Source organism: Salmo salar, chromosome 03 (assembly GCF_965601325.2).
Source record: "Salmo salar chromosome 03, fSalSal1, whole genome shotgun sequence".
Classification (NCBI taxonomy): domain Eukaryota; kingdom Metazoa; phylum Chordata; class Actinopteri; order Salmoniformes; family Salmonidae; genus Salmo; species Salmo salar.
The window spans coordinates 47,860,610-47,886,252 of record NC_138293.1 but is presented as its reverse complement, the minus strand read 5'-3'; the positions used below and the strand labels follow the sequence as shown (position 1 = coordinate 47,886,252).

General features: G+C 43.5%; 1 protein-coding gene across 1 annotated transcript; it reads right to left on the bottom strand.

Moving 5' to 3' along the window:
- Nucleotides 1-1,804: 1,804 nt before the first annotated feature.
- ct011 (CT011 protein) lies at nt 1,805-4,354 on the bottom strand. Its single transcript, NM_001140653.1, is given in 5 exon segments — nt 1,805-2,715; nt 2,880-3,077; nt 3,245-3,441; nt 3,673-3,801; nt 4,345-4,354. Coding segments are annotated over 4 exon segments (690 nt in total). The 5' UTR covers nt 3,794-3,801; nt 4,345-4,354; the 3' UTR covers nt 1,805-2,541.
- Between the last annotated feature and the right edge of the window lie 21,289 nt (nt 4,355-25,643).

Genomic DNA, 25,643 nt, shown 5'->3' with positions numbered 1-25,643 from the left:
AGTAATGAGAGATATAGTCTCTAGAGACGTTTAAACCAGGTGATGTCATCGCATCGTTTGATTTGTTACATTAAATAATTCAGTAATGATTAAAAAAAATGGCAACCATCCGTTTTATTTACATTTAAGTCATTTAGCAGACGCTCTTATCCAGAGCGACTTACAAAATGGTACATTCACCTTATGATATCCAGTGGAACAACCACTTTACAATAGTGCATCTAAATCTTTTAAGGGGGGGGGGGGGGGGGTTAGAAGGATTACTTTATCCTATCCTAGGTATTCCTTAAAGAGGTGGGGTTTCAGGTGTCTCCGGAAGGTGGTGATTGACTCCGCTGTCCTGGCGTTGTGAGGGAGCTTGTTCCACCATTGGGGTGCCAGAGCAGCGAACAGTTTTGTTTTATCACCAGTAAGAGAAAGTGCTAGCCATTGGCTGCTAACAGGAGAGAAATCCTAGCAAGTAAAAAAACAGTCAACAATTTTGGGAGTAGAGACCCTAGAAATTGGCCAATCGCCCTCTAGTGGTAGAACTGCTGAAGATGCAGTCAAAGTGGAAAATAATTCTGTCCATGAAGTTTTTCTTACTTTTACAGGCATACTAAGACAAAAGAAACGTGACAGTGTGTAAATAATAACACAGTGCAGGCAATGTAGAAATTGATTAAAATGCTGGAAGTGAATGCTGGAATTAAACAATTAACTATGCAAATTAGCAAATTAGCAAAAGCTGTGTTCAGTGATTTAAGGAAATAAACGCCAGAGCTATTAATTGAAATTTTTACAGAAATTAATTAAATCTGATATCAACCAGATGTCATCATACAGGCACCAACTCACATCAACAAAACTCTCCAATCCATTAATATGGAACATTACCACCACAAACTCTCTCTCACATACACACACACAATGTGTGATTGGCTATAGGATATACATACAGTTATCCTTGAAAGTTGAGGCGGGCCTGATGCAAAGTGCACACTGGATTCATCTGATACAGATCACCTAAATGCATCTGGCTCCCGAGTGGCACAGTGGTCTAAGGCACTGCATCTCAGTGCAAGAGGTGTCACTACAGTCCCTGGTTTGAATCCAGGCTGTTTCACATCCAGCAGTGATTGGGAGTCCCATGGCTGGTGTAGGCTGTCATTGTAAATAAGAATTTGTCTGTAACTGTCTTGCATAGTTAAATAAAAAAGATCATAATGACTTACAATCTCATGACTTACTATTTCATAACACACAGTCAGATATAAAAAAATTTTTTTGGGGGGGGGGGGGGGGGGGGACAAGCTTCCATAAGTACCTGACTGGATTGCACAGCAAAACTCAGCAGGGTCCATATGAGAAAACCCCACATCCCAGCCCAATATAGCCAGCTACTGCAGAATGTTAGTCTATAATAGCCATATCATCCTATATTTCGTAGGCCTACCACTTACGGGATGGATGCACTACCCTGCCCTTGGCAAAAGCATGTCTGATGGTCCTCTGTTGTGATGTAGTTGGTGTTGTCATCCTTCATAGGACAGCCAGGGACGCTGCAGAACATCTTCAACAAGTTGGCTCCTCTGCCTAGGCTGGATGACGTACCAAGCATAGGTACCATTATATAACCTGCAATCAGATGGGGAAAAAAGTGAGATTCCTGCACATTGGTGTATAAAACGATATTTCTTACTTGTTCCATCCTGTGAGAAAGTAAGCCATCAGTAACTAGCATACAGATGACAATAACACACACACAATATAATCATTAAATATTTTTTGTTGCAAATATAATGAACAACAACCTAGGCATATCAAGTGTTCCAAAAGAGTATTTTATTCCATACATGTAAATAATCCGATTGCAAAACAGCCACCGTGAACTGAGTGGATGTCTCTGTATGTATTCACATTATGTCTTGTTTGTTCAAGATAACACAGGATTAAAACTAAAGTTGCAATAAAACTCTGACAAAGATACAGGGCATTGGCAGCTTAGAAGCATTCACCATCAGTACCCAGAAGCTTTGGCCCCTCTCCTATAGCATTAAACTGAAATGTGCATGTTTTTGTTCAGAAAAATAAAACAATGTTGACAGTGGACCACAGCAATGGGAACCAATCGTTCTACCCAAACACCACACCTTCATTCCTGTTCTAGGTTGACACATTATAGTCCCGAGAGCCTAATTTAGGCTTTAAACACACCCTCCATATGCAAAGATTGCTAACTTTCCCTGCCAGTAGACAGAAAAAAAATAGTGTAACTGTGAAATATGTAACCATCTATCGGAGACATGAAACAAAAGTCTAATTTTACTTCATTAAAATACAAGGGTTTATATTTCAGATATTGAAGTTTCAGTCAGAAAGTCACTTTAAAAATACAAACCATCCAGTTTGCACAGTCCATGTTATCAAAGTCTCCCAAAAAGCAACCCACACAACAAATTAAAAAGTAGTATGAGTCGGTCTGTGTCGGAGCATAAATAGATAGGAGGAGAGTAGGTGAGTCCATTCAGTTTCCCACGGCACACATAGCCTGGTGTGCGGTCACTTTGGGTCCTCGATCGTGCCCTTGCTGAGGTCTGTCATTTTGGGGTACTTGACTTTCTTTTGGTCAAGTTCGTTCTGAGCCCACAGGAGCAGTTTGAGGAGCTTGGCCAGTTTGGGCGTTGACTCTCTGTTCTCGTAGTCAAGCACAGACTGGTTCACTTCACTCCATACCTTCAGGAAGCACACAGTGGACAGGAAAAACATGAAATCAGCAATAATGTAGTCAAAAGTTCAATTACTGAAGAAATAAAATGAAAAATGAAATAGTAGAAACGTGCAATTACAAAGCAATAAGTTATCCATTTCCAGATTATGATGTGACATTAAAGCCTCACCTTCTGCCTCTGCATCGTGTTGAGGAGGTCTCCGAAAGGCGACTCCTCAGGGTTGTCAAAGGCCAGCAGGGCCAGGGTTCTCTCCATCTCCGTCAGACACTCTCTGCTCTCCTCCCCCTGCTCTGCCAGCTGGGACTGAGCAAACTCTAGTGCTGCCTCAGTCTCTCTCAGACGGATCAGCTCAATCAGGTGCTGCTGCTGCAGAGGGCCAGATCAGTATGAGGGGGAGGTCAGAGGAGGAAGATGAGAGGGAGATGGACAAAAAAAAAGGATAGTGAGAGGAACAGATTGCATGGAATAAAGGGAACACTGCACATAAAATAAGACTGCCAGAAGAATAAAGGGAGAGGCAATCTGCTTTTTACCTGTAGGTGAAAGTACAGGTAGCGGTTTGTGTCGAGCAGTTCTGGGTGCAGGCTGTTGATGAGTGCGATGGCCTCCTGTATCTGTCCCTTCAGGATCATCTCCCGGATCTTTATCCTCTCGTCCAGAGAATCCAGGTCCACACTGGGCTCGATTCCAGACTCCATACGGAACTTCTCAGCTGCCTCCTTAAACCCCTCTGTTAATATCAAAGACATACAATTATCCGTTTAGAGAACCTTTTTGTGTACCTGGTTATTTCTTGGTATGCCTATGTTTGTGTGTGTGCATGGTATACTGTACTGTACCGGTCACCAGGTAGTTCATGGTATGTGTGTTTTTTAATGTACCGGTCACCAGGTAGTTCATGGTATGTGTGTTTTACTGTACCGGTCACCAGGTAGTTCATGGTATGTGTGTTTTACTGTACCTGTCACTAAGTAGTTCATGATGAGCCTGTTCATGTCGGCTCTCTGAATGTGGACATTGTTGAGCTTTTCCATCCACTCCTCTCTCGTTATCTCCTCCGGCTTTTCAGCATAACTCATCATGAATTGTCCTGCAAAAAAGTGTTTTTCCTGATGATCATTGCCATGTTCATTGTAATTTCACTAATAAAACTAAGGCTCGATGTTTAACGTTGCAGTTCGTGGGTGTGTCAGCTGTACTGTAACGTTACAGTGAGTTATTTAATTTAACTAGGCAAGTCAGTTAAGAACAAATTATTATTTACAATCACGGCCGGTTAAATGTATCATAGCACATAGAAGCCAGGTTAAACTAGAATAACTGCCATGTTGTAAAATTGTTGTATGAGATTGCCATGGACGTCATTTTAACGTCAATAACGTATTCGTAAATAAAGTTGGGGAACTGAGTGAGTGTCCTTTTGGTATAAGCCGGAAACGTAATACTGCGGCCTTCGATGAAAACCACAACATTGAAGCCTGGCCGCTATCAAGCAGAACAACGCCATCTATTTGCCCTCAATGAATTTGTATCAGACATAAATAAGCACAGGGTCAGTTTAGGAACGCGAATATCTATTTGTAGGAGTCAACATTGTTTTGGTAAAGAAAATATATTATTTTAAATACTGTACCTGATATTTTCCTCCTACTCTTCAGCGATAGCAATCAAGATCACACAAGAAACCTCGCGAGACTTCGTCATAAAGACCATCAACGTGGGATTTCATTGATTCCCCCAAAATGATTGGTACGGACTGCCATGACGCTTTGGTCATGTGATAACAATCGTGCGTGTGGGTTTTTTTTGTATACGGAAGCAGACGCAATGAGTGAGTTGAAAATCACGTTAGAATTAACATTTATTTCATTGATCTAACATGCAAAAACTGCCTGACAATAGTCACAATATAATATGATGTGATCACACGATGCAGAGGTAATGATCTTGTATTTTCATTTACGAAGCCATAGTCGGCAGCACCTGCCACATGTAGCCAGCTGCCAATACTTGGAAATAAATGTATTATATGAGAATGGATAGCTAATGGGTTAGCGATATGCCAGCTTACCAAAGCTCTCTTTCAGAGTTCATGAGGTCTGTTGTTGTAAGGTGTTCGTTTGGCTGCTGTCCTCTCTTCTTGGCAGCTTATTTCCCGCCACACCTATGTGATGCTGTGAGCACGCCGGATAATAATCATGCAGGCTACAGATTGTACAGTTTAGCTTATACAAAATGCTCACGAATTTTTTTTCCAATCGTTTCGATCTGAACAGAACCACTTTTTTTTCTGTTCCCGAAAAGCAAATAAAGTTCTGAACCGATTCAAAAAAGTCCGTTTATCATTCCTTTCTGTTCCTTTTTTAACCTGTGAAATCAACATTCTGTTTACATTTAGCTCATGAAATTACTCCACCAATCAGTGTGGCACGGCTTGCTATAGACCGGGTAAGCAAATTGTTTAAATGCTTGATGTACAGACAAGTGCAGGGCGCAAGGTGCGACTGAAATGTTGCTGGTGGCAAGACAAGGTGCCAAATAAAATGTGATTGGTAACATACCCGTGTTTAGCAGATGTTATTGCGGATGTAGCAACATGCTTGTGTTCCTAGCTCCAACAGTGCATTAATATCTGACAAGTAATATCTAACAATGTCACAACAATAAACACAATACACACAAATCTAAGTAAAAGAATGGAATTAAAAATATATAAATATATGGACACGCAATGTCAGAGCGGCATAGACTAAGATACAGTAGAATATAATAGAATACAGTATATACATATAAGATGAGTAATGCAAAATATGTAAATATTATTAAAGTGACGAGTGTTCCATTTATTAAAGTGGCCAGGGATTTCAAGTCTGTGTGTTGGCAGCAACCTCTCTGTGTTAGATGGCTGTTTAGCAGTCTGATGGCCTTGAGATAGAAGCTGTTTTTCAGTGTCTCTGTCCCAGATTTGATGCACCTGTACTGACCTCGCCTTCTGGATGATAGCGGGGTGAACAGGCAGTGGCGCCGGTGGTTGTTGTCCTTGATGATCTTTTTGGCCTTCCTGTGACATCGGATGCTTTAGGTGTCCTGTAGGGCAGGTAGTTTGCCCCCGATGATGCGTTGGGCAAACCGAACCACCCTCTGGAGAGCCCAGCGGTTGCGGGCGGTGCAGTTGCCATACCAGGCAGTGATACAGCCCGACAGGATGCTTTAAATTGTGCACCTGTAAAAGTTTGAGTGTTTTAGGTGCCAAGACAACCTCAGGAGGCTGAAGAAATTTGAAGAGGCGCTGTTGTGTCTTCTTCACAACACTGTCCGTGTTGCAGGGGTTTCAATGCCATGACAAAGGGTATCACGTCTGCTGCAGACGCAGTTGAGATTTTTTCTCGAGTCTGTTGTTCGAATGGCGCTAGGAGTGTGTTCAAGTTTCAAACATGTTCTTAAATGCCATAGAAATGTCAGTATGAGAACCAGCACATTCTTGAGCATGCAATACGGCTTTCCTCAGTACGAAATCCTCGTCGACCCACTGTGACGTGAACTTATTTAGTTGTTGGAAGTGTGTGCTTAGTTTTTTTACTGCTTTTGTTCTAAGTAGTCACTGAACGTCTGGGGGTGATGCACTTTCAAATTAGGTTTGTGGTATTGAAAGATATCACTTTCTCCCCTCTGGAAATAATAGCAGCACAAATGTTGCATATGGGCTTTTTGTTATCTTCCTTTGAAACTTCAAAATGGATCCACACAGCAGACATTGTCGGCTAGGTTAGGAATGCTGTGTTGCACGTGTAGTGCTGTATTTTTCGTGGCGTCATTACGTCATCTACCTACGTTATATAGGTATGCACGTCAACTTTGATATCGGGTTTGCACATCGGGCCAATGCTGATGTTGGCATTTTGAGCCAATATCGACCGATCCGATATGGTTACCGATATATCGTGCATCCCTAATAGTTCAATCAAATGTATTTATAAAGCCCTTCTTACATCAGCTGATGTTACAAAGTGCTGTACAGAAACCCAGCCTCAAACCCCAAACAGCAAGCAATGCAGGTGTAGAAGCACGGTGGCTAGGAAAAACTCCCTAGCAAGGCCGGAACCTAGGAAGAAACCTAGAGAGGAACCAGGCTATGAAAGGTGGCCAGTCCTCTTCTGGCTGTGCCGGGTGGAGATTATAACAGAACATGCCCAAGATGTTCAAATGTTCATAGATGACCAGCAGGGTCAAATAATAATAATCACAGTGGTTGTAGAGGGTGCAACAGGTCAGCACCTCAGGAGTAAATGTCAGTTGGCTTTTTTTCATAGCCGATCATTCAGAGTACCTCTACCACTCCTGCTGTCTCTAGAGAGTTGAAAACAGCAGGTCTGGGACAGGTAGCACGTCCGGTGAACAGGTCAGGGTTCCATAGCCGCAGGCAGAACAGTTGAAACTGCAGCAGCAGCATGACCAGGTGACTGGAGACAGCAAGGAGTCATCAGGCCAGGTAGTCCTGAGGCATGGTCCTAGGGCTCAGGTCCTCTGAGAGAAAGAAAGAAAGAAAGAGAGAGAGAGAGAGAGAGAGAGAGAGAGAGAGAGAATTAAAGAGAGCATACTTCAATTCACACAGGACACCGGATAAGACAGGAGAAATACTCCAGATATAACAGACTGACCCTAGCCCCCTGACACACAAACTATTGCAGCATAAATACTGGAGGATGAGACAGGAGGGGTCGGGAAACACTGTGGCCCCATACGACGATACCCCGGGACAGGGCCAAACAGGCCGGATATAACCCCACCCACTTTGCCAAAGCACAGCCCCCACACCACTAGAGTGATATCTTCAACCACCAACTTACCATCCTTAGACAAGGCAGAGTATAGGCCATGAAGATCTCCCCCAAGGCACAAACCCAAGGGGGGACCAAACCCGGACAGGTAGATCACGTCAGTGACTCAACCCACTCAAGTAACGCACCCTTCCTAGGGACGGTATGGAAAAGCACCAGTAAGCCAGTGACTCAGCCCCTGTAATAGGGTTTAAGGCAGAGAATCCCAGTGGAGAGAGGGGAACCGGCCAGGCAGAGACAGCAAGGGCGGTTTGTTGCTCCAGTGCCTTTCCGTTCACCTTCACACTCCTGGGCCAGACTACACTCAATCATAGGACCTACTGAAGAGATGAGTCTTCAATAAAGACTTAAAGGTTGAGACCAAGTCTGCGTCTCTCACATGGATAGGCAGACCGTTCCATAAAAATGGAGCTCTATGGGAGAAAGCCCTGCCTCCAGCTGTTTGCTTAGAAATTCTAGGGACAGTAAGGAGGCCTGCGTCTTGTGACCATAGTGTACGTGTAGGTATGTACAGCAGGACCAAATCGGAAAGATAGGTAGGAGCAAGCCCATGTAATGTAAGCAGTAAAACCTTGAAATCAGCCCTTGCCTTAACAGAAAGCCAGTGTAGAGAGGCTAGGACTGGAGTAATATGATCGCATTTTTTGGTTCTAGTCAAGATTCTAGCAGCCGTGTTTAGCACTAACTGAAGTTTATTTAGTGCTTTATCCGGGTAGCCGGAAATTAGAGCATTGCAGTGGTCAGAGTTCCCAAGATGGCTTAGCAGTGCAGACGTGTTTTGTTCGTCCTCTCGTGTATTTATGTATTTTTCGTCCTTTTTTGTATATATTTCGATTTTTATTTTCAATCTCTTTCCATTTTAACTCAATTATACCTTCCGGTAACCTGCCTCACCCAATGTGATACAGAACCGCTATTATTTTACATTTTTAGACCTTATAGCAAGAGCCACCTAGCTATCAGAAGCTAACCAGCTAATTTAGCTACAAGCTATTTAGTCATTGTTAGCCACTGCTAGCGGCCTTTACCTTCTGCACAGATACCAGCCCTTTTTTTTTAGCTTGGATAATACTCACCAGCCTACCAGTATCGGACTGTCTCTCCACTACAACGCCGGATTCCTCCTGTAATCCCTGGACCATTACTTCTGATCTTCACAGCTAGCTAGCACCCACCGAGTTACCCAGTACCGAAGCTATCCCTGAGGCCCACCTCCCGGCCTACTCAGTTGTTCACCCGGACTCCACCCAAACACGGCTAGAACCCACTACTCCACCGGATCCTTGCCGTAAGCTCTGGACCTTGGCACCGGATCACCACTGCTACCGAGTGGCTATAGTGGCTAACGCCCCATGCCCTGAAGCTAGCACCAGGTCGCCGTGAGCCAGGCGCATCCCCCGGCTAGCAAACTAAATTACTACATCTACAATACCTCTTTCGCCATCTGGCTTGGATCCTTTGTCGACACGGCGCCCCGCCGCACCACCACGACTGGTCTGCCGACGAATACTCCATCCGCTGTGCCTCCGTCGGACGTCGGAGCAGACGCTGCTACTAGCCCCGGGCTACTAACTTTAAGTGCCGTGTCGCCCGCGTGCTAGCGTAGTAGCGACTACTCCGCGGCCTCCCTGTTCCATCTACCGCTGCCCCCTGGACCCTATGATCACTTGGCTACATAGCTGATGCCTGCTGAACTGTCCATTAATCACGGTACTCCATTCTGTTTATTATTTGTTTATCTGTCGGCCCCAGCCGCGAACTCAGGCCGTGTGTGTAGTTAACCGACCCTCTCTGTCCAGTCATCGCCATTTTACCTGTTGTTGTTGTTGTTGTTTTAGCTGATCAGCTGTTGTCTCACCCGTTGTTGTCTAGCTAGCTAGCTCTCCCAATCAACACCTGTGATTACTTTATGCCTCGCTGTATGTCTCTCTCAAATGTCAATATGCCTTGTATACTGTTGCTTAGGTTAGTTATTGTTTTAGTTTACAATGGAGCCCCTAGTTCCACTCATGATACCTCTGTTACCTCCTTTGTCCCACCTCCCACACATGCGATGACCTCACCCATTATAATCAGCATGTCCAGAGATACAACCTCTCTTATCATCACTCAGTGCCTGGGCTTACCTCCGCTGTACCCGCACCCCACCATACCCCTGTCTGCACATTATGCCCTGAATCTATTCTACCACGCCCAGAAATCCGCTCCTTTTATTCTTTGTCCCCAACGCTCTAGGCGACCAGTTTTGATAGCCTTTAGCCGTACCCTCATCCTACTCCTCCTCTGTTCCTCGGGTGATGTGGAGGTAAACCCAGGCCCTGCATGTCCCCAGGCACCCTCATTTGTTGACTTCTGTGATCAAAAAAGCCTTGGTTTCATGCATGTCAACATCAGAAGCGTCCTCCCTAAGTTTGTTTTACTCACTGCTTTAGCACACTCCGTCAACCCTGATGTCCTTGCCGTGGCTGAATCCTGGCTTAGGAAGGCCACCAAAAATTCGGAGATTTCCATACCCAACTACAACATTTTTTGTCAAGATAGAACTGCCAAAGGGGGAGGAGTTAGCCAGCAAAGTTCAGTCATACTGTCCAGGTCTATACCCAAACAGTTCGAACTTCTAATTTTAAAAATGTATCTCCCCAGAAATAAGTCTCTCACTGTTGCCGCCTGCTATCGACCCCCCCTCCGCTCCCAGCTGTGCCCTGGACACCATTTGTGAATTGATCGCCCCCCATCTAGCCTCAGAGTTCGTTCTGTTAGGTGACCTAAACTGGGATATGCTTAACACCCTGGCAGTCCTACAATTTAAGCTAGATGCCCTCAATCTCACACAAATCATCAAGGAACCCACCAGGTACCACCCCAAATCCGTAAACATGGGCACCCTCATAGACGTTATCCTGACCAACTTGCCCTCCAAATACGCCTCCGCTGTTTTCAATCAGGATCTCAGCGATCACTGCCTCATTGCCTGTATCCGCTATGGGTCCGTGGTCAAACGACCACCCCTCATCACTGTCAATCGCTCCCTAAAACACTTCTGCGAGCAGGCCTTTCTAATCGACCTGGCCCGGATATCCTGGAAGGATATTGACCTCATCCCGTCAGTCGAGGATGCCTGGTCATTCTTTAAAAGTATTTTCCTCACCATCTTAGATAAGCATGCCCCGTTCAAAAAATGCAGAACTAACAACAGATATAGCCCTTGGTTCACTCCAGACCTGACTGCCCTTGACCAGCACCAAAACATCCTGTGGCGGACTGCAATAGCATCGAATAGTCCCCGTGATATGCAACTGTTCAGGGAAGTCAGGAACCAATACACGCAGTCAGTCAGGAAAGCAAAGGCTAACTTTTTCAAGCAGAAATTTGCATCCTGTAGCTCTAACTCCAAAAAGTTTTGGGACACTGTAAAGTCCATGGAGAACAAGAGCACCTCCTCCCAGCTGCCCACTGCACTGAGGCTAGGTAACACGGTCACCACCGATAAATCCATGATAATCGAAAATTTCAATAAGCATTTCTCTACGGCTGGCCATGCTTTCCTCCTGGCTACTCCAACCCCGGCCAACAGCTCCGCCCCCCCTGCAGCTACTCGCCCAAGCCTCCCCAGCTTCTCCTTCACCCAAATCCAGATGGCAGATGTTCTGAAAGAGCTGCAAAACCTGGACCCGTACAAATCAGCTGGGTTAGACAATCTGGACCCTCTCTTTCTAAAACTATCCGCTGCCATTGTTTCAACCCCTATTACCAGTCTGTTCAACCTCTCTTTCGTATTAGAGGTCGACCGATTATGATTTTTCAACGCCGATGCCGATTATTGGCTGGTCAAAAAAGCCGATACCGATTAATCGGCCGATTATTGTTGTGGTTTTTTTATGTATATACACACACACACACACACACACACACACACACACACACACACACACACACACACACACACACACACACACAGCTCTGAAGTTACAACGATACTGAAGAGTCTGCTTAGGAGACAAATACTCTCAACTGTTTGAATAATAAAAATAGAGTTTAAGTTACCTGTGATGAATGCTGAAAACAAAAACTGTAATTTCTATATGCAGGAAATCCTATTTTAATAATGGGCATGGTAAGAATTGACTACCAAAGTGCGAGTCATAATTCCCATGACACCTTCTAGCAAAATCTGAAAAGCGGTTCCTTCATTTATTCCATAGGATATTTTTAGATTAACTTAAAATAAGGTCTGTGTTTGGTTTAGGCTTACACCACCTTGCCAATTTTATAACTGTGTAGATATCCATAGGATATAACTCTGATCAATATAAGCGAAGATACATTTTTTTGTAGAGTGGATTTATGAAAATATGTTGACAAACGTTACCTAGTGAGATTTACACGGGTATCAAAACAGCGAGGCGGTTTAAGCACAAAACACAGACCTTATTTGAAGTAGATCAAGACATTCTCTATGGAAGACATGAACGGTAAAATAACGAAGGAACCCCTTTCAAGTTCAGCCGCAAGTTATTACAGGAATTTTGACGCGTCGACTATTTCTCTCTAAACCATATACCTTTGACTATTACAAGCCTGCTGCTGCCTACCACCGCTCAGTCAGACTGCTCTATCAAATATCAAATCATAGACTTAACTATAATATAATAAACCTTAGGTCATTAATATGGTCAAATCTGGAAACTATCATCTCGAAAACATTATTCTTTCAGTGAGATACGGAACCGTTCCGTATTTTATCTAACGGGTGGCATCCATAAGTCTAAATATTCATGTTACATCGCACAACCTACAATGTTATTTCATAGTTCCGTAAAATTCAGGCAAATTAGTTCGCAACGGGCCAGATTCTGTATACCCTGATTCTGCGTGCAACGAACGCAAGAGAACTGACACAATTTCACCTGGTTAATATTGCCTGCTAACCTGGATTTCTTTTAGCTAAATATGCAGGTTTAAAAATATATACTTCTGTGTATTGATTTTAAGAAAGGCATTGATGTTTTTGGTTAGGTACAGTCGTGCAACGATTGCTTTTTTTCGCAAATGCGCTTTTGTTAAATCATCCCCGTTTGGCGAAGTCTGCTGTCTTTGTTAGGAAGAATAGTCTTCACAGTTCGCAACGAGCCAGGCAGCCCAAACTGCTGCATATACCCTGACTCTGTTTGCAAGAGAAGTGACACATTTTCCCTAGCTAAAATAAATTCTTGTTAGCAGGCAATATTAACTAAATATGCAGGTTTAAAAATATATACTTGTGTATTGATTTTAAGAAAGACATTGATGTTTATGCTTAGGTACACATCAACCATGTGTAGTTAACTAGTGTTTATGATTGATTGATAGTTTTTTTATAAGATAAGTTTAATCCTAGCTAGCAACTTACCTTGGCAACGTAAAGCAGGTAGTTAGAGCGTTGGGCTAGTTAACGTAAGGTTGCATCCCCAAGCTGACAAGGTAAAAATCTGTCGTTCTGCCCCTGAACAAGGCAGTTAACCCACCGTTCCTAGGCCGTCATTGAAAATTAGAATGTGTTCTTTAACTGACTTGCCTAGTTAAATAAAGGTTTAAAAAATATATATATAAAAAAAAAAGTAATCGGCAAATCAGTGGCCAAAAATACCGATTACCGATTGTTATGAAAACTTGAAATCAGCCTAATTAATCGGCCATTCCGATGAATCAGTCGACCTCTATTTCGTATCGTTCGAGATCCCTAAAGATTGGAAAGCTGCCGCGGTCATCCCCCTCTTCAAAGGGGGTGACACCCTAGACCCAAACTGTTACAGACCTATTTCCATCCTGCCCTGCCTATCCAAAGTCTTCGAAAGCCAAGTTAATAAACAGATCACTGACCATTTAGAATCCCACCGTACCTTCTCCGCTATGCAATCCGGTTTCCGATCCGGTCACGGGTGCACCTCAGCCACACTCAAGGTACTAAATGATATCATAACCACCAACAATAAAAGACAGTACTGTGCAGCCGTCTTCATCGACCTGGCCAAGGCTTTCGACTCTGTCAATCACCGTATTCTTATCGGCAGACTCAATAGCCTTGGTTTTTCTAACGACTGCCTCCCCTGGTTCACCAACTACTTTGCAGACAGACTTCAGTGTGTCAAATCGGAGGGCATGTTGACCGGACCTCTGGCAGTCTCTATGGGGGTACCACAGGGTTCAATTCTTGGGCCGACTCTTTTCTCTGTATATATCAATGATGTCGCTCTTGCTGCGGGTGATTCCCTGATCCACCTCTATGCAGACGACACCATTCTGTATACTTCTGGCCCTTCTTTGGACACTGTGTTAACTAACCTCCAGACGAGCTTCAATGCCATACAACTCTCCTTCCGTGGCCTCCGACTGCTCTTAAATGCAAGTAAAACTAAATGCATGCTCTTCAACCGATCACTGCCCGCACCTGCCCGCCCGTCCAGCATCACTACTCTGGACGGTTCTTACTTAGAATATGTGGACAACTACAAATACCTAGGTGTCTGGTTAGACTGTAAACTCTCCTTCCAGACTCACATTAAGCATCTCCAATCCAAAATTAAATCTAGAATCGGCTTCATATTTCGCAAAAAAGCTAATTTCACTCAAGCTGCCAAACATACGCTCATAAAACTGACTATCCTACCAATCCTTGACTTCGGTGATGTCATTTACAAAATAGCCTCCAATACTCTACTCAGAAAATTGGAAGCAGTCTATCACAGTGCCATCCGTTTTGTCACCAAAGCCCCATATACTACCCCCCACTGTGTCCTGTATGCTCTTGTTGGCTGGCCCTCGCTTCATATTCGTCGCCAAACCCACTGGCTCCAGGTCATCTTTAAGTCTTTGCTAGGTAAAGCCCCGCCTTATATCAGCTCACTGGTCACCATAGCAGCACCCACCCGTAGCATGCGCTCCAGCAGGTATATTTCTCTGGTCACCCCCAAAGCCAATTCCTCCTTTTGCCGCTTTTCCTTCCAGTTCTCTGCTGCCAATGACTGGAACGAACTGCAAAAATCACTGAAGCTGGAGACTCATATCTCCCTCTCTAACTTTAAGCACCAGTTGTCAGAGCAGCTCACAGATCACTGCACCTGTACATAGCCCATCTGTGCATAGCCCATCCAACTACCTCATTTCCATATATATATATTTTTTTTTGTTGCTCCTTTGCACCTCAGTATCGCTACTTGCACATTCATCTTCTGCACATCTATCACTCCAGTGTTTAATTGCTAAATTGTAATTATTTCGCCACTATGGCCTTTTTATTGCCTTACCTCCCTTATCTTACCTCATTTGCACACACAGTATATAGACTTTTCTATTGTGTTATTGATTATGTTTGTTTATTCCATGTGTAACTCTGTGTTGTTTGTGTCGCACTGCTTTGCTTTATCTTGGCCAGGTCACAGTTGTAAATGAGAACTTGTTCTCAACTGGCCTACCTGGTTAAATAAAGGTAAAATAAAAATATTACTGCCACTTTTAGTGAGTTTGGATAGAGAGCTGTTTATTGTGTTCAACATAGGAGGGCCAAACACAGGAAGCAGCTCTTTCAGTAGTTTAGTTGGAATAGGGTCCAGTATGCAGCTTGAAGGTTTAGAGGCCATGATTATTTTCATCAATGTGTCACGAGATATAGTATTAAAAAACTTGAGTGTCTCCCTTGATCCTAGGTCCTGGCAGAGTTGTGCAGACTCAGGACAACTGAACTTTGAAGGAATATGCAGATTTAAAGAGGAGTCCGTAATTTGCTTTCTAATGATCATGATCTTTTCGTCAAAGAAGTTCATGAATTTATCACTGCTGAAGTGAAAGCCTTGTGGAATGCTGCTTTGTGACAGTATCAAAAATACATTTTGGATTGTTCTTATTTTCCTCAATTAAGTTGGAAAAATAGGATGATCGAGCATCAGTGAGGGCTCTTCGGTACTGTCTTTCCAAGACTTACTGTTTGGTGTAGTGCCATTTCCGTTCCAATTTTCTGGAAGCTTGCTTCAGAGCTCGGGTATTTTCTGTATACCAGGGAGCTAGTTTCTCATGACAAATCATTTTTTTTGTGCTTCTTCATCTGCATTGCTTGCTGTTTGGGGTTTTAGGCTGGGTTTCTGTACAGCACTTTGAGATATCAGCTGATGTAAGAAGGGCTATATAAATACATTTGATTTGATTTTGTTTTTAGGGTTGCGACTGCATCTAATGTATTACGCAAGGTTAAATTGAGTTCCTCAGTTAGGTGGTTAACTGATTTTTGTACTCTGACGTCCTTGGGTAGGTGGAGGGAGTCTGGAAGGGCATCTAGGAATTTTTGGGTTGTCCGAGAATTTATAGCACGGCTTTTGATGATCTTTTGATGATCCTTGGTTGGGGTTTGAGCAGATTATTTGTTGCGATTGCAAACGTAATAAAATGGTGGTCCGATAGTCCAGGATTAGAGATCATCACTCCCCCTAACTGGGAGGGGGCCAGAGACAATTACTCGATGCCGACACATCTTTCTAGCTGATTTACACGCTGAAGCTATGTTGTGTTTGGTGACGTCTGACTGTTTCATCCTAACATCGTTGGTGCCGACGTGGATAACAATATCTCTATACTCTCTACACTCGCCAGTTTTAGCCTTAGCCAGCATCATCTTCAGATTATGCTTAAAGACGGTAGCCCTGCCCCCTGGTAAACAGTATATGATCGCTGGATGATTCGTTTTAAGTCTAATACTGCGGGTAGTGGAGTCGCCAATGACTAGGGTTTTCAATTTGTCAGAGCTAACGGTGGGAGGCTTCGGTGTCTCAGACCCCGTAACGGGTGGAGACCAGAGAAGACTCGTCCTCTGACTCCGACCCGTTGCTTAATGGGGAGAACCGATTGAAAGGTTGAAAGTTTCTGTCGTCTGAATGAGCGACAACGGTTGAGCATTCCTACAGCATTTCCTTCCAGAAGCCGTGAGAAAATTGTCCAGCTGCGGGGACTGTGCTAGGGGATTTATACTACTATCTGTACTTATTGGTGGCACAGACGCTGTTTCATCCTTTCCTACACTTAAATGACCTTGCCTAACGATTGCGTCTGAAGCAGGGCTTGCAGCACAGCTATCCTCGCCATAAGGCGATCGTTCTCCTGTATATTATGAGTACAGTGACTGCGATTAGAAGGCATAATGTTAATATTACTACTTAGTTATCAAATATCTCACATTTATAGCGTATCTATATCTACAGATTATGTCCCAGCTTTTATTATTGTGTGTGACAGAAGGGAGATGGTAAAATATTATACTTGGATATGTTATATTCTGTGCTTGACTTGGACTGAAATATTTGCCGGGCAGCACTTATTTTGAGTGATGGTGCTGTTTATATTATATGCAGGAACTCTGCAATACTTTTGAGCTAATGTTCTGTGGTCCAATCCCAAATCGCCCCCTAAACCCTGCACCCTATGCACTTTAGGAGATCTGAGAGGATTTGACAGGTGTAATCAATCTGGTAATAGTTTCACCATATTGCTTATACCAATCAAATCTTCTCAGTGCATAGGGCTTAGGGAACAATTTGGGATTGGCACTAAAAGAGGTGCAGGAACTCAAGCAGTTGAACATTTGAGGTGCTGGATTGGTGATACTGTAGTCTGGGTGCCAGTCTGTTTTGTCTAATTAATCAAACTTTTATACCAATACTTGATATACAGTCTGAAACATGACAATGCAAGATTATTGAAGTTTTCCTTACGTGTCAGAACGTTGAATTAAATTACACTTGAATTTACTGTACCGGTTGGTCGTTCAGCCGCTTGAAATTTTCGATAACATATTTTGTCTAATATGCGCACCTGTACAATCATTGAAATGTATCATCAGACACATGCGCAAAACCATGTAAACACCTGCAGACTTCGGTTACATGCATGTGTTGTGTGCATGTACTTCCATCTAGTGCACGTGCCTTTGGTCACAAAGAAACTAGGCTTGTTTGCCACACACAGACCCGCGTTTTGAAGTTTGGTTTATAACACTTTCCTGTGGATATTTAGTCTAAAATTTAGACCAACTGAAGGACCAACACCACAGACAATCAGCAGAGTTCAAATGAAGTTTATTACATTTATTTATACATTTCAATTTATTACATTCGGACTTCTAAAGGGACCATTTGGATATTTTATTACATACATGTGTGTGGTTTTGCCTACATACAGTGCATTCGGAAAGTATTCAGACACCTTGACTTTTTACACATTTTGTTACGTTACAGCATTAGTTTCAATAGATGAAATAGTTTTTTCCCCTCATCGATCTACACACAATACCTTGCTACACACAATAATCTTGCTTCTCATGGTCAGAGTCCTTTAGGTGCCTTTTGGCAAACTCCAAGCGGGCTGCCATGTGCCTTTCACTGAGGGTATGGCTTCCATCTGGCCACTCTACCATAAAGTCCTGATTGGTGGAATGCTGCAGAGATTGTTGTCCTTCTAGAAGGTTCTCCCATCTCGACAGAGGAACTCTGGAGCTCTGTCTGAGTGACCATCAGGTTCTTGGTCACCTCCCTGACCAAGGCCCTTCTCCCCTCCGAGTCTTGGTGGTTCTAAACTTATTCCATTTAAGAATGATGGAGGCCACTGTTCTTGGGGACCTTCAATGCTGCTGACATTTTTTGGTACCCTTCCCCAGATCTGTGCCTCGACACAATCCTGTCTCTGAGCTCTACGAACAATTTCTTCAACCTCATGGCTTGGTTTTTGCTCTGACATGCACTGTCAACTGTGGGACGTTATATAGACAGGTGTGTGCCTTTCCAATCACGTCCAATCAATTGGATTAACCACAGGTGGACTCCAATCAAGTTGTAGATAAATCGCAATGGAAACAGGATGCACCTTAGCTCAATTTCGAGTCTCATAGCAAAGGGATATTTTTAATAAATTAGCAAAAATCTCAAATCTGTTTTCGCTTTGTCATTATGGGGTATTATATGTATGTGTTTATACAGTACCAGTCAAAAGTTTGGAAACACTCATTCATGGGTTTTTCTTTATTTTTACTATTTTCTACAATGTAGAATAATAGTGAAGACCTCAAAACTATGAAATAACACATATGGAATTATGTAGTAACCAAAAAAGTGTTAAACAAATGAAAATATATTTGAGATACTTCAAAGGAGCCCCCTTTGCCTTGATGACAGCTTTGCACACTTGGCATTCTCTCAACCAGCTTCATGAGGTAGTCACCTGGAACGCATTTCAATTAACATGTGTGCCTTGTTGCATTTGAGCCAATCAGTTGTGTTGTGACAAGGTTGGGGAAGAAGATAGCCCTATTTGGTAAAAGACCAGGTCCATATTATTGCAGGAACAGCTCAAATAAGCAAAGAGAAATGACCATCCATCGTTACTTTAAGACCTTTTAAAGATTCTTCAAGTGCAGTCGCAAAAACCATCAAGCGCTATATAAAAAAATCGGGCTCTCATTAGGGCAACCACAGGAAAGGAAGACCCAGAGGAACTCCTTTAAGACTGTTGGAAAAGCATTCAAGGTGAAGCTGGTTAAGAGAATGCCAAGAATGTGCAAAGCTGTCATCTAGCCAAAGGGTAGCTACTTTGAAGAATCTCAAATCTCAAATATAAAAAACACTTTTTTTGGCTACTACATGATTCCATATGTGTTGTTTCGTAGGTTTGATGTCTTCACTATGATTCTACAATGTAGAAAATAGTAAAAATAAAGAAAAACCCTTGAATGTGTAGGTGTGTCCAAACTTTTGACTGTGTTTACACACACACGGTTGAAGTCAGAAGTTTACATACACTTAGGTTGGAGTCATTAAAACTCGTTTTTCAACCACTCCACAAATCTCTTGTTAACAAACTATAGTTTTGGCAAGTCGGTTAGGACATCTACTTTGTGCATGACACAAGTAATTTTTCCCACAATTCTTTACAAATTATTTCACTTATAATTCACTGTATCACAATTTCAGTGCATCAGAAGTTTACATACACTAAGTTGACTGTGCCTTTAAACAGCTTGGAAAATTCCAGAAAATGATGTCATGGCTTTTGAAGCTTCTGATTGACATCATTTGAGTCAATTGGAGGTGTACCTATGGCTGTATTTCAAGGCGTACCTTCAAACTCAGTGCCTCTTTGCTTGACATCATGGGAAAATCAAAATAAATCTGCCAAGACCTCAAAAAAAAAATGTAGACCTCCACAAGTCTGGTTCATCCTTGAGGGCAATTTCCAAACTCCTTAAGGTACCACGTTCATCTGTACAAATAGTAGAACGCAAGTTTAAAAACCATGGGACCACACAGCCGTCATACCACTCAGGAAGGAGACGCGTTCTGTCTCCTAGAGATGAACGTACTTTGGTACGAAAAGCGCAAATCAATCCCAGAACAACAGCAAACGACATTGTGAAGATGCTGGAAGAAACAAGTACAAAAGTATCTATATCCACAGTAAAACGAGTCCTATATCGACATAACCTGAAAGCCCGCTCAGCAAGGAAGAAGCCACTGCTCCAAAACCGCCATTAAAAAGCCAGACTACGGTTTGCAACTGCACATGGGGACAAAGATCGTACTTTTTGGAGAAATGTCCTCTGGTCTGATGAAACAAAAATAGAACTGTTTGGCCATAATGACCATCGTTATGTTTGGAGGAAAAGGGGGAGGCTTGCAAGCCGAATAACACCATCCCAACCGTGAAGCACGGGGGTGGCAACATCATGTTGTGGGGGTGCTTTGCTGCAGGAGGGACTGGTGTACTTCACAAAATACATGGCATCATAAGAAATTAAAATGATGTAGATATAGTGAACCAACATATCAAGACATCAGTCAGGAAGTTAAAGCTTGGTCGCAAATGGGTCTAACAAATGGACAATGACCCCAAGAATACTTCCAAAGTTGTGGCAAAATGGCTTAAGGACAATGAAGTCAAGGTATTGGAGTGGCCATCACAAAGCACAGACCTCAATCCCATAGAAAATGTGTGGGCAGAACTGAAAAAGTGTGTGCGAGCAAGCAGGCCTACAAACCTGACTCAGTTACACCAGCTCTGTCAGCAGGAATGGGCCAACATTCACCCAACTTATTGTGGGAAGCTTCTGGAAGGCTACCCAAAATGTTTGACCCAAATTAAACAATTTAAAGGCAATGCTAATAAATACTAATTGAGTGTATGTAAACTTCTGAACCACTGGGAATTTGATGAAAGAAATAAAATCTGAAATAAATCATTTTCTCTACCATTATTCTGACATTTCACATTGTTAAAATAAAGTGGTGATCCTAACTGACCTAAAACAAGGATTTTTTACTAGGATTAAATGTCAGGAATTGTGAAAAACTGAGTTTAAATGTATTTGGCTAAGGTGTACGTAAACTAACGTCTTCAACAATATAAACTCAGCAAAAAAAGAAGTGTCCTCTCACTGTCAACTGTGTTTATTTTCAGCAAACTTAACATGTAAATATTTGTATGAACATAAGATTTAACAACTGAGACATAAACTGAACAAGTTCCACAGACATGTAACTAACATAAATGGAATAATGTGTCCCTTAACAAAGGGGTGCTCAACATCAACAGTCAGTATCTGGTGTGGCCACCAGCTGCATTAAGTACTGCAGTGCATCTCCTCCTCGTGGACTGCACCAGATTTGCCATTTCTTGCTGTGAGCTGTTACCTCACTCTTCCACCAAGGCACCTGCAAGTTCCCGGACATTGCTGAGAGGGAATGGCCCCACCCTCCGATCCAACAGGTCCCAGACGTGCTGAATGGGATTGAGATCCAGGCTCTTCGCTGGCCATGGCAGAGCCTGCAGGAAGGATACCACATGAGGGAGGAGGATGTCTTCCCTGTAACGCACAGCATTGAGATTGCCTGCAATGATAACAAGCTCAGTCCGATGATGCTGTGACATACCGCCCCAGACCATGACGGACCCTCCACCTCCAAATAAATCCCGCTCCAGATTACAAGGCCCCGGTGTAACGCTCATTCCTTCGACAATAAACACAAATCCGATCATCACTCCTGGTGAGACAAAACCACAACTCGTCAGTGAAGAGCACTTTTTGCCAGTCCTGTCTGGTTCAGCGACAGTGGGTTTGTGCCCATAGGCGCCATTGTTGCCGGTGATGTCTGGTGAGGACCTGCCTTACAACAGGCCTACAAGCCCTCAGTCCAGCCTCTCTCAGCCTATTGCGGACAGTCTAAGCACTGATGGAGGGATTGTGCGTTCCTGGTGTAACTCGGGCAGTTGTTGTTGCCATCCTGTACCTGTCCCGCAGGTGTGATGTTCGGATGTACCGGTCCTGTGCAGGTGTTGTTATCAGCTGTCCGTCCTGTCTCCCTGTATTACTGTCTTAGGCGTCTCACAGTACGGACATTGCAATTTATTGCCCTGGCCACATCTGCAGTCCTCGTGCCTCCTTGCAGCATGCCTAAGGCACATTCACACAGATGAGCAGGGACCCTGGGCATCTTTCTTTTGGTGTTTTTCATAACTATGACCTTATTTGCCTACTGTCTGTAAGCTGTTAGTGTCTTAACGACCGTTCCACAGGTGCATGTTCATTAATTGTTTATGATTCATTGAACAAGCATGGGAAACAGTGTTTAAACCCTTTACAATGAAGATCTGTGAAGTTATTTGGATTTTTACGAATTATCTTTGAAAGACAGGGTCCTGAAAAAGGAACGTTTCTTTTTTTGCTGAGTTTATATATATATTATTATTTTATCAATTTTAGAATAAGGCTTTAATGTAACAAAATGTGGAAAAAGGAAAGGGGTCTGAATACTTTCCTAAAGCACTGTGACTTGACGTTATCACCACGTTTCGTGCCTACTGTCTTTTTAGCTATCATTCCACTCCTTGCTATGGTAAACATATAGCGTGGAATGTTTGCTAAACAGACTGTACCCAGGCTAATGATGGTTTCTCGAACTGATTGCTTCTATGGTTGTGGCTAGATGAGTATAGCTACGGACCAAAAGTTGCGTGTTTGAGTACATTGGGGACAACTTGCATTTTATCTAAGCCCTAACCCTTTTGCTAATTCTCCTTACCTGCTACTTTAATTCGCCTAACCTGTTCTGACACTTCAGTTCTCCTAACCTGCTAATGTAAAGTCACAACCATAGACACCATCAGTTCAGAGAAACAATCAGTGTCACCACACCGGTAGTTCTGTCTCCTTCCCAAGTCAAGCACGGTCACATTATGTTGATACTAACAGCTACAATCTGTTGAAACTCAAACAGAATCTTTCTTCTAGTCTACATCTATGTAGGTAGAGTTGTTAAAGTGACTGCATAGATTATAACAGAAAGTAGCAGTGACGTAAAAGAGGGGGGTGGGCAATGCAATTAGTCTGGGTAGCCCTTTGATTAGATGTTCAGGAGTCTTATGGCATGGGGTAGAAGCTGTTTCGAAGCCTCTTGGACCTAGACTTGGTGCTCCGGGACCGCTTGCCGTGCAGTAGCAGAGAAAACAGTCTATGACTAGGGTGGCTGGAGTCTGACAATTTTTAGGGCCTTCCTCTGACACTGCCTGGTATAGAGGTCCTGGATGGCAGGAAGCTTGGTCCCAGTGATGTACTGAGCCGTATGCACTACACTCTGTAGTGCCTTGCGATCTGAGGCCGAGCAGTTGAGAATGGGGGTGTGCTCGGTCCTCCTTTTCCTGTAGTCCACAATCATCTCCTTTGTCTTGATCACGTTGAGGGGGGAAGTTTTTGTCCTGGCACCACACGACCAGGTCTCTGACCTCCTCCCTATAGGCTGTCTCGTCATTGTCGGTGATCAGGCCTACCACTGTTGTCATTGGCAAACTTAATGATGGTGTTGGAGTCGTGCCTGGCCGACTCCAACCCTAACCCTTTTGTCCAGGTGGGAAAGGGCAGTGTGGAGTTCAATCGAGATTGCATCATCTGTGCATCTGTTACGGCAGTGTGCAAATTGGAGTGGGTCTAGGGTTTCTGGGATAATGATGATGATGTGAGCCATGACCAGCCTTTCAAAGCACTTCATGGCTACAGATGTGAGTGCTATGGGTCGGTAGTCATTTAGGCAGGTTACCTTAGTGTTCTTGGGCACAGGGACTATGGTGGTCTGCTTAAAACATGTTGGTATTACAGATTCGGGCAGGGAGAGGTTAAATATCAGTGAAGACACTTGCCAGTTGGTCAGCGCATGCTCGAAGTACACATCCTGGTAATCCGTCTGGCCCTGCGACCTTGTGAATGTTGACCTGTTTGAAGGTCTTACTCAAATCGGCTGCGGAGAGCATGATCACACAGTCGTCCGGAACAGCTGGTGCTCTCATGCATGTTTTAGTGTTATTTGCCTCGAAGCGAGCATAGAAGTAGTTTAGCTCGTCTGGTAGGCTCGTGTCACTGGGCAGCTCTCGGCTGTGCTTCCCTTTGTAGTCTGTAATGGCCTGCAAGCCCTGCCACATCCGATGAGCATTGGAGCTGGTGTAGTACGATTCGATCTTAGTCCTTTATTGACGCTTTGCCTGTTTGAAGGTTCATCGGAGGGCATAGTGGGATTTCTTATAAACTTCCGGGTTAGAGTCCCGCTCCTTGAAAGCGGCAGCTCTAGCCTTTAGCTCAGTGCGGATGTTGCATGTAATCCATGGCTTCTGGTTGGGGTATGTACAGTCGTGGCCAAAAGTTTTGAGAATAACACAAATATTAATTTTGACAAAGTCTGCTGCCTCAGTTTGTATGATGGCAATTTGCATATACTCCAGAATGTTATGAAGAGTGATCAAATGAATTGCAATTAATTGTAAAGTCCCTCTTTGCCATGCAAATGAACTGAATCCCCCAAAAAACATTTCCACTGCGTTTCAGCCCTGCCACAAAAGGACCAGCTGACATCATGTCAGTGATTGTCTCGTTAACACAGGTGTGAGTGTTGATGAGGACAAGGCTGGGGATCACTCTGTCATGCTGATTGAGTTCAAATAACAGACTGGAAGTTTCAAAAAGAGGGTGGTGCTTGGAATCATTGTTCTTCCTCTGTCAACCATGGTTACCTGCAAGGACACACATGCCGTCATCATTGCTTTGCACAAAAAGGACTTCACAGGCAAGGATATTGCTGGCAGTAAGATTGCACCTAAATCAACCATTTATCGGATCATCAAGAACTTCAAGGAGAGCGGTTCAATTGTTGTGAAGAAGGCTTTAGGGCGCCCAAGAAAGTCCAGCAAGCGCCAGGACCGTCTCCTAAAGTTGATTCAGCTGCAGGATCAGGGCACCACCAGTACAAAGCTTGCTCAGGAATGTCAGCAGGCAGGTGTGAGTGCATCTGCACGCACAGTGAGGCGAAGACTTTTGGAGGATGGCCTGGTGTCAAGAAGGGCAGCAAAGAAGCCACTTCTCTCCAGGAAAAACACTGAGCTCTTCAGTAAGGCCATTTTACTGCCAATGTTTGTCTATGGAGATTGCATGGCGATGTGCTCGATTTTATACACCTGTCAGCAACGTGTGTGGCTGAAATAGCCGAATCCACAAATTTGAAGGGGTGTCCACATACCGTTGTATATATAATGTATTTATATATCTGCTGTTTACTTATTTCACTCACCTCTACATCATCATCGCTTTCAAAGTATCAGAATTCATATCACCAATACAGCCTCTTGCACAGTGAAACCTCTTCATTTGAGTAATGAAATAATGGGTTAAAAAAAAAGGATGGTGGTTGATCGGGGTGGATGGGTAGGCGTATAGCACGAACATCTAGCAACCCAAAAGTTGTGTGTTCAATAGGATTTTTTTTTTGAATATAATATGGTTTACTCTGAGACCAGGTTGGCCAAGTGGGTTAGCTGTTCAGCTGTTTCTATCATACACATATTCAGCCTCAGTGGACAATTTCCTCTGCCCCGGGCCTCCTGTGCTCACAACAACACTTAGATCAAGTGAACAAATGCAGCTATTGTGGCAGCACACTCACTGTGGATCTAGGTCATGCATTCATGGCTTTTTTTCGCTCCCTGTAAAATAATGTCAACATTAATCCAAACTTGATATTCCCATGTGATTTTTTTCTGTGTGTTT